This window comes from Cannabis sativa, unplaced genomic scaffold, assembly GCF_029168945.1.
Source record: "Cannabis sativa cultivar Pink pepper isolate KNU-18-1 unplaced genomic scaffold, ASM2916894v1 Contig3, whole genome shotgun sequence".
Taxonomy (NCBI): domain Eukaryota; kingdom Viridiplantae; phylum Streptophyta; class Magnoliopsida; order Rosales; family Cannabaceae; genus Cannabis; species Cannabis sativa.
In genome coordinates this window covers 246,927-273,404 of record NW_026870039.1, presented here as the reverse complement: position 1 = coordinate 273,404, position 26,478 = coordinate 246,927, and the positions used below count along the sequence as shown (strand labels likewise).

The 26,478-nt window shown below is 34.1% G+C and overlaps 3 protein-coding genes across 3 annotated transcripts; 2 read left to right on the top strand and 1 right to left on the bottom strand.

Annotated features, from left to right (window-relative positions):
* The first annotated feature begins 3,746 nt into the window (after positions 1-3,746).
* Positions 3,747-5,327, top strand: LOC133033285 (histone H2A variant 1). The gene is made up of 3 exons (XM_061107991.1): positions 3,747-3,938; positions 4,250-4,376; positions 4,759-5,327. Exons 2-3 carry the CDS (start codon positions 4,257-4,259, stop codon positions 5,053-5,055), a joined length of 417 nt encoding a protein of 138 aa, XP_060963974.1. The 5' UTR covers positions 3,747-3,938; positions 4,250-4,256; the 3' UTR covers positions 5,056-5,327.
* A 6,918-nt stretch (positions 5,328-12,245) lies between these two features.
* On the top strand, positions 12,246-15,557 carry LOC115707210 (beta-carotene isomerase D27, chloroplastic). Its single transcript, XM_030635097.2, has 7 exons — positions 12,246-12,662; positions 12,738-12,877; positions 12,982-13,074; positions 13,993-14,054; positions 14,333-14,439; positions 14,991-15,083; positions 15,168-15,557. Exons 1-7 carry the CDS (start codon positions 12,416-12,418, stop codon positions 15,206-15,208), a joined length of 783 nt encoding a protein of 260 aa, XP_030490957.2. The 5' UTR covers positions 12,246-12,415; the 3' UTR covers positions 15,209-15,557.
* Positions 15,558-16,305: 748 nt separating this feature from the next.
* On the bottom strand, positions 16,306-20,590 carry LOC133033284 (kinesin-like protein KIN-4C). Its single transcript, XM_061107990.1, has one exon. The coding sequence runs from the start codon at positions 20,461-20,463 to the stop codon at positions 16,567-16,569; it is 3,897 nt and encodes a 1,298-aa protein (XP_060963973.1). The 5' UTR covers positions 20,464-20,590; the 3' UTR covers positions 16,306-16,566.
* Between the last annotated feature and the right edge of the window lie 5,888 nt (positions 20,591-26,478).

Here is a 26,478-nt window from a genome sequence, read left to right as displayed (position 1 = left end):
TTTAGATCAAGTAATAATAGGTTTTAGAAAAAACTTACAAACAATCTAAAACACATACTCCTGCAACAAGGTTAGATCTGGATAGTTGGATGTATGATTTATTTAATTTTAAATCTATATTTCGAAAAATAATATTAAAATTAAACCTACCATTTTGAAAAATTAAGTTTTGGGTAACCTAAATGCATTTCAAAATTAAATTGCTAACTTTCCTTTTAAATTTCATGTTATTTAATAAATCAAATAATAAAATAGAAAATGGTAAATACATACCCTTTTCTTATTTTACAATTTAATTTAATTGAAAAATTAACAAAATTTAAAAGTTAACAAAAATACGTTATTTCCTCTTTTAAAATTATCATGATTATTATGATCTTATTTTAATTAAGGTCAAGTTACCAAAAAAAATTAATATCTGACCTTAAAAAATAAAATAATCAAATTTTAAAAAGAAATAAGAAAAGAGGTAAGCAAAACTTGATTTTTCCCATTTTCAAAATCAAATTGCACTAATATCTAAAATTAATTTTAAAAATTAAAATTAATTTATTTCTGATAATTAGATTTGAAATTTGAAAAATAAAAATCAACATACAAAACTACACAAAAAATCGGAATTTAATTCCATGAAATAGCATGAAAAATCGAAGAAAACGAAGAAAATAGCAGGTGGTACGGACAGCATGCTTTGCATGCTGTCCGCGCGCGTGGGAGGGGAGACACAGCCCAGAAATCTGGGCGCAAGCACCCCTGCGCATGATTTCCGCGCGCGTAGGGAAGGTGCTCACCACCTAGGTTTTTTTCCCGATTTTCAAAAATTCATAACTAATTCAAATTAAATCGAAATCGAGTTCTGTAAAAAAGTAAATTGCTTAGAATTTTCCAAACTATCCAATAAAAATAATTCCAGATACAGACAATCAATTATTTTTCCCAGAATTCACAAACATCAATATGACACATCATGAAACCATCCAAATCACAATCAAATCGTTTTAAGTCCAAATTTCTTGCAAGCAAATCAATTACCATGGCTCTGGTGCCACTTGTTGGTATTATATTTATCCAGGATCTTAGATCTATTTGCAAGTATATTGATTTAACAACCTAATATTGAACTTCTAAAACGATGAACTAAACACATAAAAGTTAAGAATAACTTACAGTGATTGCAGCGGAATTAATGTCTCCTTCCACTCAGATCTCTAACCCTTGATTCCTGTCTGTAGCAGAATATAATCAAGATCTGAGCCCGAAAGTTCTTCAGTTGGATGTGATCCTTCACAGTCTTCCAAACTATGATGAGATACTGAATGATGTGTGTGGGCACTTCTCTCTCACTAGGGATTTCGAAATTTCTCTCTTGTTTTTCTCTCTTGATTTCGTGTGACACACTTTGCAAAGCAAGGCTTTCTCAAGCAAGTACAAGCACGATAAGAGAGGAGAGGGGGGCGGCTATAAATAGGAAAAGGGAAGATCACAACTTTCCAAATATACAGTTTCCTCTTTTACTGTGTAATTGAATAACTGCCTTATTTAGTGTGATTCACCACTTTCCTATTTAGGCTAGGCTTTGATTAGCAATTAAATGACAAATTAAATTGAAAATAATAATTGGGAAAAATGCAATGATGTGGCCGGCCATGGTGTGAATGGGCCTCACATGGATTTTGCAGTTTCCTCAATTTTATTTCTATTTCTCCAAAAATATCATTTTTCCAATTCTAATCATTTAAATGCCAAAACTAATTATTTAATAACTAAAATAGATTATTAAATAATATTGCCATTTAAAATTAATTATTAATTCAGACATGCAAAGTCTCATAGTTAATAATTAAACCTAGAAACCCTCTTATTTACAATTTCATCCCTAAACTGTGAGAATTCACAAATTAGACATAGTCTAACTTTTAGAATTATAATTGATTAATCATAAATCAATTATAGAGTCTTACAAACAGTATAGTCTCAACTAGAATGGGGACCATGGATCTATATTCTGAGCTTCCAATAAGTTGAACCGATTTACCAAGTAAATCCCTAACTTATTAATTCCTCGTTGAATCCACTCTTAGAACTTGGAATTGCACTCTCAGACTTATATAGAGCATATCAGATGTTTCACGATATCAATATGCTATCTCATTTAACCATTGTTATAATCTTAATGTGATTTAGAGATCCTCTATATAGATGATTTACATCGAGACGGGACCAATTTACCGTTTACACCCCTCAATGTATTTTGCCCATTTGAACACTTAGTTACCTGTAAATGATGTTTTAGTCATCTAATATATAGTCACTGAAACAAGAGCTCATCCATTTACTTCTATTTAACTAAGCTCAAAAGGAATCATCACTTTACTTCTATACACCAGTAGAAGCTATAGATTTCCTTATTTATGTTTAGCACTCCCATTCAGTTATGCTGTCATGTTCCCAAAATATATGTATTATCCTGACTCAAAGCAGGCTTTAACTAATAAATCAAAGAACAAGAATAGCACTCCTGAGATTGAGCCTAAGCATATCAGGATTTAGATTCTCTTAATCTAAGATCAACTTCTGACATTGACTTGAAAAGATACAACGGTAAGTTTACAATATCTTTAACCAAGTTCAATATCGGTCCAGTCCAATGCATACTCCATGCATTCGAAACCAGTATACTTTGCCAATGTTCTGGAAAGAACATAACACTTACTCCAAGTGTAAGTATACTTCATCGCTGATTATCACATCAGTGTAAATCCAAAACACTGATGAACAGGGACCAAATCTTTTGAATCATATAATCACAATCACATTCCACTGTATTGACGATACTGTAATTGTGAATAACTATATGTTCTGGATTTAACTGACTTTGTGCATATATCAAGTATATGTATTAAACCATAAACATGTAACATACATGTAAACATACTTCACTTCTAAATTGATAACTAATCAGATTGTAATGAGTTTTATTTAGGGCATAAAACCCAACAGTAATTACACTGTAACTAATCAGATTATATTTAATTTGAACTTGCCAAACAAATAATTTATTTTTTCTAAATATGTTCTCTGAATTTAAATTTTTATGGAGAAAGAAAAAAAATAATATTTTTTTTTTCATATTTAGCATGAAAGAAAAATTGTATAAAAAACTTGATTTAACAAAATTTTGTATACCATACATGAATTTTTTTTTATTCTCCTCTCCACATTGTTTGATCCTATATTATTCATTTTTTTTTCTTTCTTTCATCTCCCAAATCCAATTTGCAAATATAAATTTTTTTTTATTAAAAAAATACTAATTAAGATTTTTGCCTTCGAATTTTGACATGTACCAAATTTTGTCTCCTGAACTTTTTTGGTTGTTAAAAATCCCTCATAAATTATTGAGATTATTGGATTTAAAAATTTTTGTCAGCATGATTTGACACATGTCAAAATTTAAGGGGCGTGATTTGGTAGATATTAAAATTTGAGAAGCATGATTTAGTATATAAATTATTACTAAATTAATAAAATTGAATGAAATTAGACAAAAATTTTTAAATTCAGTAATTTTAATAATTAAAGAAATTTTTTTAACAGTTAACTTTAATAATAATTCCAAAATTCAGGGACCTAAACTTTGATTAAGTGGAATAAATGTAGGCGGCTGGCACGTCATTTATTAGTATACGTTACAGGGAAAAGAAGAAGGGACATAAATGGTAATAAAGAAAAGGATTGGAAGAGTTGGTAAAGTGGGAAAATTTTGAAATACAAAATGAAAATCAAATTCCCACCCGAAACAAACCGCCTTTTTTGCTGTTGGAATTCAAAAAAACCCTCTCTTTAAAACCCCAAAACCCATCTCCTTTTCCCTCTCATTTTCTCTTTTTCCTCTCTCCTCTTCCTTCGTTCGCCCGGCTCTCAGCAAAGTCTCTCAGGTTTCTCTCTCTCTCTCTCTCTCTCTCTCTCTCTCTCTCTCTCTCTCTCTCATTCATTATGTAGGTTTTTTGTGGTTGTTCATCTTCGCAATCTGAATTTGTGCATATACAGATCCGGATCTACTGATCCGGCTGTGGTCATTGAGACCTAAAACAAATCTCATTTTTAATACATCGTTCTAAATCAACAGATCTGGGTTCTGTTTCTTTTTTCCAGTTGTTTGACTTTTCGTTTTATGTACCTCAATGTATTTTCTTGGTGGGTTCTACTTCATATTCTTGTTTCACCAATAATTCTTTTTCGAAAACAGGCAAGAAATGGCGGGAAAAGGTGGCAAGGGGCTGTTGGCAGCAAAGACCACAGCAGCGAACAAGGATAAAGACAAGGATAAGGATAAGAAGAGGCCTGTTTCTCGTTCATCTCGAGCCGGAATCCAGGTAAATATTTTTTTTCCACCTCTCTATTTAAAGTAACAATCTTTCATGTGCAGCTTAGATCTTTTAGATTGAATTTCGTTTTTCTTTTAATGTTGTGGTCCTAAAGTCAACGTCGCAGTCTTAATCTTATCTGTTGTTGTGTTTGAAGGACTCACAGACCAATAAATTAAAAGGATTTCATTCAAAAGAAAACATATTTACCTCGTTATTCACAAAGATGGTTTTGTTATGATACTCTCTCACTTCTTGTTCACAAATGCAAATCTTTATGTTTTAGTTAGATTTAAAATTTGTTTAACAGTTAGGAAATTTAAAGGGGTTTTTTGAGCTGAGCTATTTGTATATATGTTGATTGATTCGGTTTTGCATGGTGGGATTTCAGTTTCCAGTGGGACGAATTCATAGGCATCTGAAAACAAGAATCTCAGCTCATGGCCGTGTTGGGGCTACCGCTGCTGTTTACTTGGCTTCAATTCTTGAATATCTGACTGCAGAAGTACTTGAGTTGGCTGGAAACGCAAGCAAAGATCTGAAGGTCAAGAGAATTACACCAAGGCATCTTCAGCTAGCCATTAGAGGGGATGAGGAGCTTGACACCCTGATTAAAGGTACCATTGCTGGAGGTGGTGTAATCCCTCACATTCACAAGTCTCTCATCAACAAGACCTCCAAGGACTGAACAGCGAAAGCTATTTGCTGTCACTTAATTTATTCCGTTGTCATTAACTTAGAAACTTGTGTCCACTGTCTATGATTACAACTTTCTCTCTTTTTTCGCTTTGGCACTAATGTTTGCTTTTGTGATAGTTTCTTATTAGTTAGTAGGTAAAGTGTAAGTGGGTAATGTAGTTTTTTTACCCTTCTGCACTTGTAGCTTCCCTCTCTAGAATTAGTCATTGTTGTTTGCTGGATAGTTTTAACCAAGTTATATTCTGTCACCATCTGTTTTTAGTTTGCGTGTGTTTATATTATAAAAGTCTAGTAGTTTACATTTATCTAATTAGCAGCAAATTTGTCTTAATTTGCATTTGTATCATTGGATAGATTGATATGGCTGCCTGGTTATCTGATTCTATATGTTATAATCCACTGACTTTGGATGGTAGTTTATATTGTTTAAACACTTCAAATGTTTATACTTGTTTATAGCATTACTTGTAGTTGCTGATTTCATCAGTCACAATGTATATGGCGAGTAACATCACTAGAGTCTAGTCTTTTGGCCCATTGAATCCAGCAAAAACAAAAAAAGGAAGAAAGTTTGGCTACATTACTGTAGCCTAATAATGGCTATTTATTTTCAGCATATTGTTAGGTTTGGATCCTAGTTTGTAATGCAGCTCTTAGTTCTGTACGTACCTAGTGATTTAATTGTTAGTCCTCGAGATTTCTTATCTAGGTTTGCTGTTGATAATATTGAATTACTAGTGGATAATATTGAATTACTAGTGGACCAAGGCGTACGTGCTATTTTTTTTTTTTTGTTGAAAGAGCGCGTTGGTTCACTATTTAATTGAACAAATCAATATAAATCATCCTAACAGTCCACATTAGTTTATGCTATCTTTTTATTTTTTTAATGTAAAGTAACTTACAATAGGTAAACAATGAGAATTTAATACATTGTTATTTTTAGAAATATGATAAAGGGTAACATTTCAAAAGAAAGACAAAGTGTTATGCACTAATTGAACAACATTTGAGAGAAGATTTATCTTTCTATTTATGTTTGATTTTGTTAGACCAAAACTTGATAATTTATTTCCACCAACTCTATTGGGAAATTCACGGCTACACACTAAGATAGTGTAGTATGCAATGTCGTGGCTTTTGCATAAATAGGAGTAGAGATTCTTGCACAAGAACATAATCTTGCAACAATAGCCCCATTACAATCAATGACTACAGGTCCTATATCGGTTTTTCTAACCTTGACATTTAAGGAAGCACACTCAATTTAAATTTCTTAGTAGAAGGCAAACTGCAACTAGCATTACAATTTTGATAAACACCACTATTGGAAGGAGCTTAAGTCAGAATATTGATGCAACCTATGACTTTGAGCTTCTTTATAATCCTGCAAAAAATTAAGCACAAAGTCTTCTACTTACACAAAGTTTAAGGCAGGGTTATTTAACACAGAATTATTTCTTTGATTCCACACCATCCAACATACGCACAAAAGAAGGGAAATTTGATCATGGTTCAAATTATCAAAGCCTCTTAACAAAAGTTTCTCGATGTCACAATGCCTATTCGTTGTATAGAAACTCTTTAAAGTAGTATTTCTCCAAAAAAAATTAGTTCAAGAACACTTTAATAGGGCATGTGAAACCGTTTCCTTCTTACCATTGCAAAAGGAGCAGAAAGGATGGGAAATAATCTTTTTTTTTGTTTGAAAAGGCTTAAAGCACAAGGCAACACATGATGAAAGACTTTTCAAACAAGTGCTTGATTTTTGGGGAATTTCATAGACCAAACCAGTTTTGACCAATCCTTAAAAGCAGACGGATTAGAGGAAGATGGAGAAAAAGAAAAAGCTAACTCAGTAAAATTGCTAGATGGATGACATCCCTAAATGAGAGTGTCATCCACAAGAGGACAAATAAGAACCTTCAGAATTTCATCAACGATGTCCTTAGGAAAATAAAGGCTAAATTTGTCAATATTCCAAATTCTATTAAAATGAATAATGTACAAGACAAAATGTAATGACGCATGATTAAATATAGATTAGTAAGAAAATTAGCATTAGTTATCTTTAAATTATAATTTTATATGAATATTTATGTTGTGGGTCTTATTTTTAGAAAATGGGTATTGGAGTTATAATTTTTTAAATTTGGAGATTTTATTAAACTCTAAGTATGTTATTCTTGTTATATGTAAAATTTACAATGTTTATAATTTGCTCGTTAATAATAGAAAATACGATAGATGACAATTAGAGTCACATGGGTGAGTTTAGAAGTGGGACAAATATAAGTGATATTTTGGAATATCATGTTTAGGCAGGGTTATGATTTTGGACTATTTTACTCCTGAACCTATAGAATATTTAAGTTGGATGTATGAGGTAATTATGAAATTTTCGCCGTTGTTTTTTTATTAATTATTATTATTATTATATTTTTTTTAAGATAAAGATTAAATTTATTAGTAAAATTATTTGAAGGCAACAAAAAGAAAAGAAAACAAAATTATCAAACCTTTTTCCCTCTCTCTCTCCATAGTCGGCCAAGGAGAACCATACCAAACTAGAAGATTTCTTCTTCTTTTCTCTATGATTTTGGTGAATTTTAGTGGGATTCAAGTGGTGTGAACTCAAGGGCCTCCATTCAACGCACAAATTTTCATTTAGATTGATCGACACACTTAAATTGGAATTGAGGTAAGATTAGCATAAAATATATATGTATGTATATAAATATGTGTATGTGTATTATATGCATGCTGATATTGTGATTCATATGCCACCAATACTAGTACGGTAGTGTTACTGAGTGTATTGGTACAACATATAATGTTCAAAAGGTACAATTCTATTTTGTCTGACAAAGGAATAGGAGTCTGATCATCTTTTAAAAATAAGAGCTATACTTTTTTTATTTATAGGGTAGCTTTTAGGGTTAAGTTTAGAATTAAAAAAGATAAAAATAATGTCTTTATTAAACCCCTTGGTCGAATCCTATAGTGAGCCTATTGGATTTCAATTTTACTATTTTATTTAAACTCTTCTTTCTTTTCACAAATGCCATATTTGAATTTTAATTTTGTAAATGTCAATTCTATCTATTTAATAATTATAATTAATTATCAAATAAAATTGCCATTTAACTTATTTATTTAGATTTTAAGAAGTCTCTTAATTAATAAATAAACCATAAATTCTCTTTTCTTCTCAAATAAGCCATTGCTTAGTGAAAAATTCACAAACAAGATATTGTCTTATTTAGTATTCTAATTGATTAATTAAAACCAATTAATTGAGACTACAAAGCAACATTATCCAAGTTAGTGTGGGGACCATGACCCTATGTAAACAAGCTCCCAGTAAGTAGATTCGAAATTTACCAAGTAAATTTCCTAACTTATTAATTCCCCTTGATTCCACTATAGATTTGGAATTGCACTCTTGATTACATAAAACACTCTATATACCAAAAATAGATGTGCTCCGAATTACTTATTATTTCAATCCAAATAATCAAAGATCCTCTATAGTTGATCTACATCGAGTAAGGAAAAATTTACCATTCTACCCTTCAATGTATTTTATCCTTAAAATACTTAGCTACCTGTAAATGATATTTCAATAAACACTTTGGGATGGCGATTCCCAAAGGACAGACATCTAGTGCCACACATGAGTCCCGAAATGTTCAAAACGTCTCCATTAGTAGAGTACACCTCCAATAGACCGTAATTTCTCAACAAATTGGTTTGTTGATCTATTTCCCAAATAGAATTATTAAGTACAAGAGGAGATGGAGATGCGCCATAAGCCTTGCCTTTGCCTTTGTCTTTTCATTGCTGCTTGGTCCAAACAACTTCAGAAGGCCTTTCTACTGAGGTTGGGTCTTCAAGATTTACCTGAGCAAGAGGTATGTCTACAGAGGATGCTCCAGGAATCTCTTCAAGATTTAAAAGTGCCAACTGGAAGTTGTTATCTTCACTAGACACTGAAAAAGTGGAAAGAAAAACCATGCAGTTAATGCCCTATATTCAAATGACAAATAGGGTATTGAGGGAGGCCTCCTCCGAAACTTCTTGGAGAGGTCTCCATCAGATCCATCACCTACAAAGTCACCTTCACAGAGGAACCAACTACGGTGATGAATCGAGAGCCCAAAAATACAACAGTATCAAAAAGTCCACATTCCCTTTTTCACAGCAAAACAAAATGCATACACATAACAAAACAAAGCGAAATTATTTGAGAAACTAGTATGAACCCAGAAATGTTAGACCAAAACACCTAAACGAAAATATCCCAAATAATAGACATATATCTCAACCAAAATTGAAGGGAAAGTACCTCAACAAAGGCCTAGCTCCAGAGGTATTACCCCAAGGTTCATGCAAATAAATTTTAAGTGCAGTAACCTTAATTTTCAAATTTAAATCCTACGCATGCAAGGCAACACATTTCTATGAGCTCGAAACTATATTTCACAATCAAATCCAGAAATAGTAGTTTGAGTGGAAGAAATACTTACTTGTACACGGGTTAAAAGGAAGAGATGCTGGTTACTTGTCGTCGTCTAAAATTCCACAGGCTGCTTGGTGACTAGGCCACGCCTTGCTCCAACAGTGAACTAGTCGTTTGGGTAAGTGATGAATATCAGGAAACACGACAGCGAAGTCGAGAAGAGGGGGCAAAGTTTTAGTTCAAAGAGGTGAGTAAGGGTGAAGGTTTCTGGTTGAGGATGCTACCTGAGAGAATTCTCTGGGCAAGGGATTGAAGCTTAAGGTGAGGAAGGAAAAGTGAATTCTATCGTCAAGACTTTTATTTATATGGGTGGCAACGGTTCAGACATTTTTGAAATACACGATCCAAATTGAATTAATCAAAAACACCATCCAACGGCTGGGGATTCAAAAGGTTTACATTTAATGCGCCCAAAGAAAAAGAATAAATTATTCATTACTCATCATTTCGTGGCAACACCTCCAACATGCCAGAAGGTTAGCATCTTTTCAAGTCCATTTGTTATTCATTTCCTATGAGAAATGTGCCTAGGCTCAGAGCGTGAGCCCCACAGCTCCACTAAACAATCACCATGCTTCAACAAATAGTATCCCAGAGTATATCAACCCCTCAGTTACCCAAGGGAATACGAAAGACTTCTTCCATATTCCAATACTTGGACGACAAGTCAAAATAATAAGTCAAGCATCCGGAAGGAAGCTGCAAGCTCCTTACACTAGTGTTATCTGCATTCTAGGATGCGTGGTATGTGGCAATTACGCAAGGATGACACGTCAGGTCATGCATAATTAGTATGTACCTTCTGCCTTTCGAAATCATGGGAGATGTTGTACACCAGAAGTTACCCAGAGGTTCTTCCTGTCAGTGAGGACGGAAGGAGCTCTGAGATTCCCATTAATGATTTGATATTGGGAAGGATTAGAAGCTATGAGTGTTCCAGGGTGGCAGCGGGTTTATTTGATTCGGGAAGGCTATGGCCAGATGCTCTTCGAACCTATTTGGGTGTGTCTTAGTCAGAGCTTAAGGTGATGATTGCATATCTTCTAACACCAAATCAGATCTTGTTCCTTGCGTCAGACCTTGGTAGTGCACGTACGCGCTTCTATAGCTCCTTTTTATCCAACATGTCTAGACACCAACTTTGTAAGGTGAAACTTTTGAGCGACACATGTCCTGAGTCTCACGAATTGCCTTGCAGCAGCCGTACGCCACACGATAGGAAGGCTTCCTACCAACCAACGGTCAAATTGCTAAAGTCGTAGAACTAGCCATTGTAATGTGTTGAGCACGAAATCCTAGGTAGGTGAAGGGTATGCCCTCACCCACACATGTGCCTATAAATGCTCTCATTTTTCATGTGCAAAGAGTGAACATTTTGATACTCACATAACTTCTGCCAAAATTCCTATGAGCTTTCTTTTCTCCAAGAGAAACGAAAGGAATACATTAATATTGATACTGTAAATACTTGTAATATTTAGATACTCGCCGGTAATGCTAATACAACAAACTCGTGGACTAGGGATTATTAACGCCTGAACCACGTAATTTTTCTTTTAATAGCAGAACCACGTAAAAATTACTTGTCTATTATTTATTATTTTATATCTTTTTTTAAGATCTAATTAATTAATTTTTAAAAATCTCAAAAATATATATTAAGAAATATCTTATTAGTATAGAATTATGCACATTTATGCAGTAATTGTATATTTATTTTTATTTGTTTAAAAACAAAAAAAATAAAAGTAAAAATGGTTGCCACTAGTATTATAAAACACATTTAAAACGTGTTACAATATTAATTTTAAGACATGTAGGTCTTTAAACAAATTAATTTTAAGAAAGAATACAAATTCAGAGATTACTAATTTACTGTTTTACCTTTTCAAAATATTGGGACTAGTGTTATTTTATTTTATAATAATTTAAATAACAAAACGTGTGGCATTTTCTCTCGAACAAAAAAAACTTGTAGCATTTTTGTTTAAATTAACGAAAGACTGAAATGAGTAATTATTATAATTAATAAGAGCATCTTCAATTATGAGTGTAGCATAGTGCTAAAATAAAAAACAGCTCACATTCCAAATTAAAAAAAAAACGAATAATTATAACTTTATTATATTTTGAACAAACATTTGATATACATTAATGATACATTTAATTTTACGTCTGTAATTACTAATATTACCTATCTGCATTTTTGGAAATGGGTGAAATGACTCAAATGTGTCACTTTGGCAATAACAATGAGCATTGCTATTAGACATCAGTAGTGCCTAGCACCTTCTCGATATGTCGTGTTGCGATTTGTTAGCGATACTCTCTACAAACTATTATATTAAATTATATGAGATCCAATATTTAGTTAGACCAATAGCGATATTGACACATAAGAGAATGCCAGAAACCACTGGTACCCTTTAACATTTCTCAATAACAATTAATATTTGAGAAATGATTATGCTGATATAAATTCTGCCGTGTCAGGATGAATTACATTTTTACTAACGTTATTATTATGAATTTGCCGTCACTACTCGTCCGTATAAAAAAGTGTCACTTTCAAAGGAAATGGGTTGTCTTTGTTTGTGGATTCCTAATTGGCCATTACAATTACAAACAACCAAAAAAGGCATCTTTGGAGCCAAGAGAGAATGGCTGAGACTTCGATATGTCCAAGATTCCAAACCACAGACTTCTGTCCACACTCTCTTTAAATCTTCTCTATTAATAAAATGCTCAACATGCACTCCCTTTCTTCTCATCAACAAAAAACACAGACCACTAGTACATCTCCTTATACAAAACTAATTACCTTGTTATGGAAGCAACACATCTTTTACCAACTAGGACTAACCTTAGCTCAACTTCATGTTGGCCAAACCACAGCCTTGGGAGGAAAAAATCAATTGTTGTTTCGGTGCTAACACCGCCTGCAAGTAACAGAATAGCCTTGACCGAATCGAGCAGCTTAAGGCCCGCGGAGGTATCCATTGGAGACTATAGTGATAGCTGGTTTGATAGGATTGCCATAAACCATCTCTCTCAAAGTGTTCAGGCTGCAACAGGTACGCTACAGATATCTTTTTGATTGGTTTTGAATTCAGATATGAGAAAATGATGATAGTTTTATTGAACTGTAGGGCTGAGAAATAGTAAGAGTGGATATGATGGGTTGGTGGAGGCAGCTACTGCTGCATCAATGAACTTTGGTCCATCAAAGCAGCGTGAACTTGTCATACAAGCCCTTGACAAAGCTTTTCCCAGGCCAATCCTCTCCCTGGCAAGTTTGTATCTATATTATTTATTTGTTTAATTAGTTATTTTTGTTCTGTTTGAATTGAGATATGGAAACTATTACTTATTTGGATTATCAAATTTTTGCAGATAAGAACACTGCTTCCACAATCTAAATTTGCAAGAGAGTACTTTGCTGTCTTCACTACCTTGTTTTTTGCGTGGTTGGTCGGGCCCTGTGAGGTATATAGCATATGTATAGAGATTAGACAAGAATATATATCATAATATTATATTAATATGATCCTAGCCCTTTTTTTTTATATTGCTCGTAAGGCTATTTTTGATTCACTCATGGTACCCCACCAACCAAAATCACTTGAGTAAATGAAGTGAAATCAAATGATTTTTGTGCTATAGTTAGTGCTACACTTTTTCTTGCCTTGGCTACTTTCCTATTACTTTTTTGATTGTTTAAACAGAACGGTTAATGATCTACTAACTCGTAATGCAATGTTCGCTTATGTTTCCATTAAGGACAGTGAAAAGACTCCCCAATTCCTCTACAAAGATCTAATATTTCAAGTTTCAATAAGACCCTTTCCTTCTTTCTGTAATTGATTTTTTTTTAATCTTTTCTGACTCGTACTTTTGCACTTTGCACATATAACTTTTTTTTTTTTTTTTTTGGAATAAACTAAAGTTGTAGTTTTGCTCTAATATTTCATAGAGATCCAAGTTTCTTATCAGTAAATCAAAAGTTGCAAGGAGAAATTAGGAGACATTAATAAGCTAGTATTTAAATATGGTACATTTAGAGCTCACAATTGCCTTAAATCATGCCATTTCTTGACTTTGTGTAATCATGCCAACTTTGGCTAAAATCTCGTAAACAATTAATCGCAACCACACAATTAAAAATAATATGATTCTCATGCTCGTGTGTAGAAAGTTTTCACAATGTTTGTGTCTATAGCATTATTCTTTAGCATAAACCCATTTGTCGTTTGTCTGTGCTTGATAATTACCACACAATGACAAAAGCTTTGTCTTTTTCTATCATACATAATAAACACAGGCTTTAAGCACACATAACATTAAGCCAGTAGGATATTTTAATGGAAGTTCCACGCACAATCTAACAGGACTCATATTATATAGGTCAGGGAATCGGAGCTCAATGGAAGAAGAGAAAAAAACGTAGTCCACATAAACAAATGCAGGTAAATTTGGCTCATAAATGCTTCACTGTTTTAGAAATTTTTTAGACTTAAAAAAGGTCCCATCTCACCTAACAAAGAGGGACTTCATGCCTAATTCTTCTCCAATGATTGTGCTGTAGCCTGATTCTTCTTCCCTGCATTTTGGTCATAAATTTTCATTAGGACCATATCTGATTGCTGTCATAATCATCCTTAATCTATATTTAATGACCCTTGACATTATATCCTCCCCAACATTAGTCATACTCATGTTCCCTCTATGTGACACTATTTTGCAGATTTTTAGAGAGGACCAATTGTGTAGGCTTGTGCAGTAATCTCTGTAAGGTACCATCTCAGAATTTCATAAAGGAATCCCTGGGGATGTCAGTCAACATGGTCCCAAGTGAGTAATCGATTCATCAGTCATTATTGCAGTCTTCCTTCTTTGATTGAATTTTCATACTTAGAACTTAAATGCCTTCAGACTATTTAGAACCCATTTAAAGAAATGAAACAGGAAAACTTATGGCAACAGAGATATTGCACTCATAATCTTCTTATAGTAAATATATTAACAAAAAGAATGAACAAAAATAGGAAAAAATACTTGAAAAATTAACAGTAGCTGCACTTTAATTGTGGAGGGCCATGCTCATCATGTCAATGGAGGGTCCCCTGTGTAAGCCACAAAGGGTGAAAAACTGCAAGTAGAGCCATACAAACTCAGTTGGGGATTCCATCATATGAATTAATAGTAATACTATATAGATTGATGACTGAAATGGTAGCCACAAAGCATATACATTATGTCCTGATTAGGGTCAAACCACCATATTGTTGAATGAGATGGAAAAGAAATCAACCGCTGTGTACTTCTTTTCCCCATGAACAAATGTTTTATGTAAATAGAGCCACGTACAACTCTGCCCAATCTCATCATACTTTTATATGCAGATTTTGAAGATATGAGTTGTGAGATGATATTTGGTCAGGATCCTCCAGCACTGATGGATGATCCAGCATTCAAGCAACCATGCTACAAATTATGTAATAGCTTAAACACATTTATGAAGAGTACTAGGAATTGTTGGATCTTAAATTCTAACTTGCATTTATATGCAACTCATGCAGGCAAAGCAAAACAAAGGCACAATACCAAATGTCCTACCTAAGGCTTAAGAACATGGTTCGCTGATCATGTTGAGATGGAACAAGGACAATTTTGAATTTTGGAGACAATGAATCAACCACTGCTATCAGAATAATTTCTCTGTCCATAATAATATACATACACATGTAAAAGTTCATAATTATCACCTGAATATCAGAACAAGTGCCATCTTCAACTCAAGCTTCTTACACATGAAGATTAAATTACCTCATCCATCAAGCAGTACAAAAAAAAGGACACTTTAATACATTCCCTAAAATCAGAAACAGTTTCTCAATTTGTTTAAAATACAAGATGTCAATCAGCTTTAACCAGAGCTATTCCTTGTTATATATGATGAGACTTTCGGTGGATGATGTACCCTCACTCTCATTGTTGGTAATGAAAATGGGCAATAATAAATTATTGAAAGAGAAAATGTTTTGACTCAAGATTTATTGTAGGGTCTAAAACCAGCATAGTGGACTAATAATGTCTCCCACCTTTTATGTGCTTTAAAAAATTATTAATAAGATTCTTCGAATGTGTTTTCTGTCTCACGAGGAGAGCGACCGAGTGTCCTGACCACTAATGGTTTCATTTGAAAATTAACCTGAAAGTGGGTTTACTTCATAATAATATTTTGAAGTGGAGAAGGGCAAGGGAAAAATGAATGAGCCAAATCTATGGGCAGCAATTACTTTTCTCCCTAACCTGACCAGTTTTGTATCTCAATACACGGAGGATGACATCACCCCCAAAGGCTATATGATGATTTTCCCAAAATAAAGGGATTCCAGAAAACGAATTAGAGCACTTCAATCTTCATTTCAATCGAACTGCAAACTAATAAGGAAAAAGAAAAAAATATATATATTATAATTAATCACAGCACCTAATTCCAGCGCTTGTTCATATTGATAATCATGACATCATTAGGATGTCATTATGAATTCATGAAGCAAGTGAATTAATATCTTCTGGATGTGAAATCAAGGCCCCTTAATATAAATAGTACTAATAAACAATTTCTAACTAGGGGTCTTGTAAAAGTTTTATCATTAAAAGGGTCACCCAGGCACAATGAATCAAAGACAGATTAGGAAATACATGATAGACTAATCAACATAAAACTTGCCATTTATATTAAAAAGAACATAACAATAATAGGGAGAGGGCAAATGGGGGTCTTACAATTGCCAACTATTTAGTTTATTTATTTATTGAAACAAAGCATCGTCATTCATTTGTTCAATCAAATAAGAGAAGTGTTACAACAATGAAAAATTGACATAATGCGATAAAATAAGAAATCAGATGAATCAATGTTACCAATGCCATGAGCAATGAGTGAGAAACTCAGTAAACTAAAGATTATTTTTAATGGCCAAAGTTCTCCTTTTCATCTGATGTCCTGTTCTGCCTAACAGGACTTCTGGGAGGAGCCAGAGCCCCCTCAGCTGCCTCTTTGTTGACACTTGATTCTTCTGTTTTCTCAACATTCCTCTCTTTGAATAAATTCCCGCCATTAGTCGTGGTGACAGACCGCATTGCCCTCGGTAATTGTACAGGAATGTCAGCCCCATTTGCATTGTTATCTAGCTTCTGAGATTGCAGTTGCAGTTGTGGTTGTGGTTGCGATGGTTGTTCACCACTTTCTGGCTGAGATGGACGTGGTGGAGGATTGGTAACGAGTAGTATCGAAGATGTCCTCCATTTCTTTCTCTTCATAGGCTTTGGTACGTTTGGCTTTTCAGTTGTGTTTCCAATGTCAGCAAGAGCTTTTCTTCTTGGACCAAGACCACCATCTTCATTTGTCTCTGTAGTTTTGTCAACCAACGCAGTCTGTAGAAGCATGGCTCCATGAGAAACAAGAAGTCTATCCTTCTCTGCTTCATCAGCCCTTACACCATTTACAATCCCTTCAGCCAAATTTGACTGCTGAGATTTTTCGATTTCTCGATTGGCACATTTACTGACCATGCAACCACATGAGAACCCACAAAACCCACCAGAAGAGCGGCATTGACATTTGTTTGTTTTGCATGATGAGTTCTTGGAGCAAGAACAGCATACCCCTGAACCTGAAGCATTGTTCTCCTTATCACCACCAACAGCAACAATTCCTTCCCCTGAACTGTCTAATGTTAGGCTCTCATGATCGTTGTTGTCTAATGAATGAGATCCAATGTTAGACTGGTTTCTGATTTTAAAGCTTTTTTTCTTAAGTCGTTGTCTCTTAGGTATGTCGTCTTCACTTAAGTAATCTACATCTGATTTTTCTGAGTCAGATGTATCCATGTCCTCTGAGACAACTAATGAGCTTCGGTGATCAAGCTTGCGCAAGTCATAATTATGTCCTCCATTGGCATAATGCTTCAGAGCTACATTCTGAGTTTTCACCTGATGAATAAGCTCAGCCTTTTGCATCTCTAATTCTCTAAGCGAACTACTCAAACTCACAATTTTTCCCTTCAAATCTCTTATTTGTAAATCTTTCTCTCTGCACACAACTTCTGTATCACGCACCAAGCACCTGGATGAAGATGCTAAATTGAATAGATAATTCATCAAATTCTTTGCATCAGCAAGAGATCGAACTTGATTCCAACGACCCCTGCCGCTAAAAACCCGCTCGCGCTCCTCTGCTTCTGATAACTGTGATGCCATAGAAACAAGGGTGGTAGATGAAGAAGAAAGCATATTTTCAAGTGCATAAATCCGTGAGTTTCTTGCACCAGGAGACATCGTTTCAGGATAATCTCTTGAATTAGCTTGTTTCAACATCTCTGCTGCTTCTTCTTTTAGCCTTGCAATCTCCTTGGCCATTCTACCCCTCTCTTCCATTTGTCTCTCATATTCAGAGCGGACTTCATGTACACGTAGAGTAACTTCAAGCTCATGCTCAATTGCTTGCATCAAAACCTGAATTCCTGGACCATTGATGCTTCCAGTAGAAGCAGCTTTCCGAGCTTCTAAAAGCTCTTTTAGCCTTTTTGTAGCCATGGAGGCTTCTTCTGTTTTTCGTTGTAAAACCATTTTCTGCCTTTGATTCAAAGCTAATAGCTTATGCATCTCATACTCATTTCTCCTTCCCTCTTTCTTAAGCTGAAGAACTTCTTTCTCTCGAGACGCTTTCCATAACCTGAATTGCTCCGACTCTTGTTTGATCTTATGTTGAAGTTGAACCTTTTGAGTTTTTATTCTCTGAATCTCGTCTTGCAATCGTTTTGCTGCCTCATCACTTTTCTGTTTTTGTTTCAACAGCTGAGCTTGAGCATCTTGTTTTTTCTTCAACGCGGACACCTGTGATTCTAAAAGATTCAGCTTCTGCAAATAATCTTCCTTCAACTTTTGAGCTCCGTCATCAGTGGTAGATGATATACTTGCAAGATTGTGTCTTAGCTCGTCAATCTCTCTCTGTAAAACTCTCTTCTCTTGTTCCAACTCATGAACTTTTTTCTCGTAATGTTGTTTAAGCACCGAAGTATTATTACCCCCTGCTGCAACTCGCTTCATTTCGGCCTCCTTTTGTTCAAGTTCCTTATCCAACTCTTTCAATTCACGGTCCAATTTTTCTTGAACACAAGAATGTTCTTGCTCCTTCTCTTGATCAACAATATCAGCTGCTATCTCCCCAATTTTGCAATCATAATCAGAATACTCATCGCCACAAGGAAACAGTACATTCTTAGAGCGAAATTCATCATCATCAGGATCATCCGAGTCATCAGCACAATCAATGAGTCCACGTTTTCTACTGTTCGAATTCTTCAACTGCAACAACTCTCCTTCCAGCTCTTGAATTCTAAATACATAATTTTTCAACAGATCATGTTCCTGTTCTGAATGTAAGTCAACTTCATCCCAAGACTTACCATTTCGAGCCATTTCAATTTTCATGGCTAATTTATCTTTCTCAACCTGAGCTTCAAAAGCTCGCTGCGTCAAATGTTGGCAAGTAACTTGACTCTCCTGCAACTCCCGTTTAAGCTCCTCTTTGCTTGCTTCAAGTAAAGACACTTTCCTTTTGAGGATCTGTAACTCCTCATAGGGAGAAGTACCAGCATCACAACCCCGATAAAATAAAAGCTCACCTTGCAATTGCTCAACTTGGGACCTCATTCTTTGCAATTGGGCCGCCATTGGATCACGATTGATAACTGCCTTGTTTTGAATGTTACGAGCACGGTTAGCGTACTTTAACGTGTTCAATGTCTCCTCAGCATTTGTATCAGCAGGACTAACACAAGCTATCATCACTGTCTTGCTATTTCCTCCAAGAGAATCCTGTAATAAACGAGTTAATTTGCTATCACGATAAGGAACATGGCCAGTTTCTTTCCGCTTCTTCTCATCTCCCAAGGCACTTATCACATTGCCAAGAGCCAGTAAACCCTTGTTTATATGAATGCCTTCTTTAAATCGCATGCCATCACCACCCGTTCGCTTAGCTCGCTCAGAACCTGCAAGATCAACCAAGTGCAGTTTCGCACAAAGGATTTCATCTCCAAAATCATCAGTGGCTGCTGTTCCATTTACGATCTTTTTTTGCTCCATGGTTATTGTAAAGATAGCATGTGAGCGACTTGATTGACTATTCATATTAGTACTCGCAGTGGCCCGAGATAGAGAGCCACGGGTCAAATACGATGCCATCTCTTCCTTTGTTTGAACCTCTGCCTCTGTCACACCAGCAAGTGTTATCCCTCCATTAGCAGTTTCTCTAATTTGTATAGGAGCTCTTGCAGGCCCAACAGGCTTCGAAGAGGCTGCGCCTTCATTCTTAGAAAAAGTTGTTGTTGAACTCGTGTCAAGTAAATCAAACACCTCTTCCTTGAATATCTCAATGAAAGAGACCCTAATTAAGAATTCTCTGTTAGATTTCTTACCGGAAACTCCTTTGAAAACAGTATCCATTACCTTGGGGATGATACCAAAGCTACTTCCTTCTCCTTTATAATTGGTTCCCATTGTGTATGTTTTGCCAGAGCCAGTCTGCCCATAAGCAAGGACGGTAGCATTGTAGCCGTGGAAGAGTGCATCTACCAATGGAGCAACACAATCGTCGTAAATGGTAGAAGGAGATCCCGTACCACCATAAACATAATCATATGTGAATGAATGTGAACCAATTTGCACCTGTGGTTCACCTGGAACAACGGAAATACAATCCGTACATCCAAACAAAACCTCCGAAGTAATCAATGGACGGATGTTAACCGCGACTCGAACGCACTGCGATGAATCTACGGTCTTCGTCTCCAAATTCTCCATCTCCGCTTAACCAGAAAACCTTGATGACAATGGAACAGAAGAGATTTTTCGTTGCAGCGTGTAAGGGGTTGTCTACGGATCCTGACGAAATTTGAAAACGGTTACTTTTTTGTTTGCTTGAAAAGAGCGGGGTTGTTAGATCTAATTATTTAAAGAATATAAATATTATATCCATAATTAAAGATATTATTTTTTTTTTGAATAAATATATATATTTTTTAGCTTAGCATCACGTTTTAGCATTTCTCCTTTCTTTTTTCTTTTCTTTTTTTTTTAATATATAAATAGAACAAAAATTGTGCATCACTAAATTAATGAAACAAGATTAGGAAAATGTTTGGGGTTTGTACCAAAGATCTGATAATGAGACCAAGACAAGGTGGAAGCCCCAGCTTCCAGAGGTCGCAGCACTCCCTTCTCCTCTCCATTTGTCGTCACTGACTAGCCATTGAAGTTGTTGTCCCCAATCAACGACGTTTGCGGTCCAACTTAGAGCAGCAACCCGCACCACCGAAGAGAGAGAGATTCGAAATGTGTTCGACGTTGATGACCTATACCCATTGCCAGGACAATGATGGGTTGGGTGTCTAATTGTCCAGGCAGTAATAATAGTATCTTGTACCTAAATCGATGGGTCACTTTTTCTAAGTAATGGGGAAGAGGACCGAAACATGCCACTGAAAAACTCTACTGAGACAAAGATGAGCTGTCAAGAACGTAGAGGAGGTAGGATGGGCAGTTGGTCAGATCTAGTATGGATCGTACATGGACGGTAGTTGGAGTCGGCGACTCTCTTAGGGTTCCCCTCACGAAAAGCAAACATGAGATAACAAATCCAGTCTTTCACTAAGATTTCGAATAGCTGTGTCGAATTCAAGTTGATTATGTTTCGCCTCTTCCTCGGAGAAAGACGGTCAAATAATTCCCAATCATGGTCCTTGCGGATCGGATCATCCATATAATATACAAAAAGAAACTCTAGATATTTGATATATTTCTCTTTGAATGAGATCTCAATTCCAGCAACGACGTGTACATAAAAAGAAAAAACTTGGGATTTTGTTTTTAGGGGTTTCAAATGAAATCAGTGGGAAGGAAGAAGAATTCTTTGGGTTTGCAGCTAAAACAAGAAAGAGGATTTAAGTGGTAAATTTGGGTTAGTATCTCTAAAGTCTCTTTATTTCTTGCAACATTTACACTTTGGTTTGTTCAGCAAGGATTCAATCTCGGGTGGTTTCACGTATTGACATTTAAATCTTAGACAAAATCTCAGTTCGGTGTGTGTTTACTGAGATTTTTAGAAACTAATTAAGAAGAGCTTAAGGAAATGTAAAATATTAAATAATAGTCCATGAGTCAGTAGTATTACCCTTCGTTGGCAAATTTTTGAGTATTACAAGTGTTTACAATGGTAATCTCTGCATTCCTTTTGTTTCACTCTAAGAAAAAAACTCTATACGAATTTTAGCAGAGATTCTATAAGTAAAATATGTTCACCCCTTTTTACATAAAAAATGGAAGTATTTATAGGCACATAAGTGGGTAAGGACATACCCTTTACCCTATTAGGGTTTCTTACTCAGCACGTAGGAAAGGCTGTAAAACAACACATGATCATCCAACTGCTGGTTTCGTAGGTAACTCTCCCATCATGTGGTGCTTAATTGATGTAGGCTATCACGTCAGGAATGAGCACGTGTCGTTCAAAGGTTTCTCCTGTAAAATTAATATCTTAAACAAGCCGTTGGACAATAAGCACTACAGAGGCACATACGCGCACAACCACGGTCTGACGCAAGGAACAGGATCTGACACGGTGTAATTAGAAGAGGCGTGACCGTTGGGTGTAGTTTCGAATTAGGTCACAGGGAGTTTCCAGGGAGTACAACTTAAGGCTCCTTAGCGTAGCCCATTCCTAATCATCCTGGAATGCTTATGCTTCTCGTTTGCCTCCAAATAGCGGAAGCATCAAGTTAGAACCTCGAGAATTACTTCATCCTTCGTAAGGGAAGCGTTCTTCTAAACACTTTGATACCTTCCGTGACCATATCTTGAAAAGGGATTCATGATATCGACATGCGATCTGACGTGGCACCCTTCTACTTCTTCCACGTAGAACCTATTCGAGAACATGTATAATATTTATCCCCAAGCTCTCGGGACTTGAGAGTGTCGAGAGCTTGCTGCCTTCTCCTGGAGATTGGTTCTGTGTCCTTGACTTACAGAAAGTTCATTGGGAGACCGAAGGGAGTGTTTATGATAGTCGTTCTTGGTGATATCTCGAAGGACTTGCCAAAGTATGAAGCTCGATTAGCGGAGTCGTGAGGCCCATGTTCTTTGTCTTAGGCGCATTCCTTGGGAAGGCGAATGATGGCTGATTTTGAAAAGATGCCTATCCTCAGAAGCATTGTGGATGCTGTCACGAAATGATGATTAATAAATGCCTTATTCTCTTTTTTCAGATGCATTAAATGCCAATCTTTTGCATCCCCAACTGTTGGATGATCTAGCCTTCGATTCATTTGATCAGGAGCGTATATTTCAAAAAAAAAAAAACTCTACAAATATAATTAAAACATCATACAATGCACACCAATATTCTAAAAATAAATATAAGTGTGAAAACCAGTCTCGAACCTAGAAACAAAATAATAAAAAGAAACTTAAAATCAAAATATACAATAATATCATAAAACGGAGCAACTCCATTACAAAACCCTTAAGACATGTGAAACTAGTTTTAAAACCCTTAAAAGCTGTAAAACCAGTTTCAAACCTGTGAATAGATGTGAACCTTCTAATACTAGTTTTGAACCTGCGAACCCTAGGAAATAATTAAATGAATAAGTGTACGAGACTCATGATTTCATGTTTTCATTACAAACAAAAGATTCTAGATATTATTTTCTGTGCCAGATCCAATGATGTTATTGCTTCAGCTCAAAAAATGCTTATTAGAAAATAGTTTTACCTTGTATTTTTTATTATTGGATAAACTAATTATTTCATCAAAAGTAGCAGAAAAAAATCAGTTTCATCAACAACATAATGTAAAAAATACAATGCAAAAAAATTATAATCTAAAAACAATACAAACTTTAAAAATCAGTTTTGAATGTATCAATTCTATATGAATATCAAATAGCCTAACTTCTAACTTTATTCTTTATTTTAGCATTCAATCTTTCACTTGCTTTCTAAAAATCAGAGTTGGTTTAAGCATACAAAATATGGTAAAGATAACAAAGGGGATAAAAAATTAAAACCAGTTTCGTTAAGAACATAATGAAAAAAAATACAATGCAAAAAATATAATCTAAAAATGACACCAATTATAAAACTAGTTTCCAACATATAAATTTATATGAATACTTAATACTCTAATTTCTAACTTCATACTCTATTTTGACATTTAATTTCTTACTTGCTTGATAAAAAATCATAATTGATTTGAGCATTCAATATGGGATAAATATCTCCAAGAAAATCACAAACTAAAACAAGTTTTATAAAAAAAAATATTGTAAAAATGATTCCAACTTTAAAAACTAGTTTCATCAACAGTAAAATAAACTAATTATTTCACTAAAAGCAGCAAAAAAAATAAAATAAAATCAGTTTCATCAACATCATACTGAAAAAAAAAAATACAATGCAAAAAATTATAATCTAAAAATGATACAAGCTTTAAAAATCAGTTTCATCAATTATTAAAAGAAGCAGAAGGAAAAAAAAATAGTTTCATCAACAAGATGATGAAAAAAATTATAATCTAAAAACGATACTAACTTTAGAAATCAGTTTCATTAACATTAAAAAAAAACTCATTATTTCATTAAAAGAGGCAGAAAAAAATAAATTTCATCAACAACATAATGAAAAATACACAATGCCTAATAACCAAACTTTAAAACGATAATAATTTTAAAATCCAATTTTAAACATATAAATTTTATATCAATATCTAATAATTAAACTTCTAACTATTTTGGTTAACTTCATTCTCGAACATACAATATAGAGCAAAAATAATAAAAAGAATCAGAAACTAGAATGAGAGAGGAAAAAGAAAACAAAGAAAATTTAAGAGACAAAAGTAGAATAAAAACCATAAAGAATAACTAAAAAAATAGAAGAGGAAAAGAAATCATGTATAAAAAATAATAAAAATAGAGGTGGGGTTAAAATTATACACTCTAATAATCAAATAATACTCTAAGCAAACACAAAATCCACTAAAAATATTAGAGTAAAAAGAAAAGATAGAGAAATAAAAATCCTAAAATGCAAATGTAAAATAAAATAATAAAAAAAAAAGATAAAACCAATTGGGCTAGAAACAAAAACAATAAAATTTGAGTTTGGATATTAGATTTACAAAAATGTGGCATATCAAATACCATAAAAAATTTTAAATATGAAAAAATGTCATAGGAGAGTAGCAAATTTATATAAATGCCATATTTTTGTAACTTTAGTATCAAATCCCATATTTCATGTAATTTTCACTAAATCAACTGAATGAGTCTGCAAGCAGTATTATCTCAACTAGTGAGAGGACCATGGGCCTATATAACCGAGCCTCCAATAAGTAGAGCTAGACTTTACCAAGTAAATTCTCTAACTTATTAATTTATCCTTGTGCCACTATAGATTCAGAATTGAATTACACTCTCAATTATATAGAACGCTCTATATGTACTAAGATATAGACATGTTTTGATTATCCTTTGTTACAATTCTAATAGTCAAAGATCCTCTATAAATGATCTACACTGAATAGGGACAAATTTACCGTTCTACCATTTAATCTATTTTATCCTTAAAACACTTAGTCACTTATAAATAATATTTCAGTAAACTGATATTACTGAAATGAAGCCTCAATCATTTATCTCTATCAAGCCAAGCTCGAAGGAAATTATCGTTTCACTTCTAAATACTTATAGAAGTTATAGGTTTCATATCTATGATCAACGCTCCCACTCAATTAAACTACCATGTTCCCAAGATGTAAATATTTTCCAAAATCATTAGTTAGCTTCCATGAGCAACTTGAAGAACATAAATAATACAACTAAGTTGAACCTAATCATATCAAGATTAAGATCTATAGACCTAAGCTCAACCAGTGATATTGACTTAGAAAGATATAACAATAAGTTTAAGATATCTTATCCAAGTTCAATATCGGTCCCATCCAATGTATACTTCATACATCCGATACTGGTAAACTTTGTCAATACCTTGGAAAGGACATAACACTTATCCAAGGTGTAAGTATACCTTATCACCGATTATCATGTCAGTCTAAATCCAGTGTACTGAAAAATCATGGGACTTCAACTTTTGAACATATAATTATGATTATATTTCACTGTGCTGACGACACTATAATCATGAATAAATATATATATGTTCTGGACTTAATAGAATTTATACATTAAACATAATCATGAAATAAATCATGTATGAACCATGCAACATAAAAAGATTTCTGATCTTTTATCAATTAGTAAATCTGATTATATTGAAATGAGTTTTATTTGGGACAGAAAATCCAATATTAACATCCCCTAAGATCAAGCACTTTATTTGGAAGGCTTTCAAGCATATTCTTCCAACCTCGTCTAATCTTTCCAAAAGAAATGCTCTTGACAACCCGTACTGCTCTCTTTGCTCAAATCACATTGATATCGTCACTCATGCACTGCTAGAGTGTTCTAGAGTGATTAATATTTGGAATCATGCCAGATTCTCTCATTTTTACAATAATAATATACATTGTGATATTAAAGACTTCCTTTTAGCAGGTTTTGACAGTTTAAGTAAAGAAGTCTCTTTACTGCAGGATTATTTAAAGAGTGAGTTGGCAAAATAGCCTTTATGAAAACTTTTATTAGGAAAATGGCTTTTCAAATATTTTAATTAGCAAAATAGTCTTTTTTTTTAATTGATATAATAATTGATATAATAAATACAATTAATATTAATTTTTCTTTATAATTAAAAAAA

Bases quoted from the DNA above. Each gene is read 5' to 3' on its own strand.
- LOC133033284 (XM_061107990.1), bottom strand. From the start codon at position 20,463: ATGGAGAATTTGGAGACGAAGACCGTAGATTCATCGCAGTGCGTTCGA.
- LOC115707210 (XM_030635097.2), top strand. From the start codon at position 12,416: ATGGAAGCAACACATCTTTTACCAACTAGGACTAACCTTAGCTCAACT. The intron at 12,878-12,981 runs GCAAGTTTGTAT...AAATTTTTGCAG, and splicing joins CCAGGCCAATCCTCTCCCTG to ATAAGAACACTGCTTCCACA. The intron at 15,084-15,167 runs GTAATAGCTTAA...CAACTCATGCAG, and splicing joins GCAACCATGCTACAAATTAT to GCAAAGCAAAACAAAGGCAC.
- LOC133033285 (XM_061107991.1), top strand. From the start codon at position 4,257: ATGGCGGGAAAAGGTGGCAAGGGGCTGTTGGCAGCAAAGACCACAGCA. The intron at 4,377-4,758 runs GTAAATATTTTT...GTGGGATTTCAG, and splicing joins CATCTCGAGCCGGAATCCAG to TTTCCAGTGGGACGAATTCA.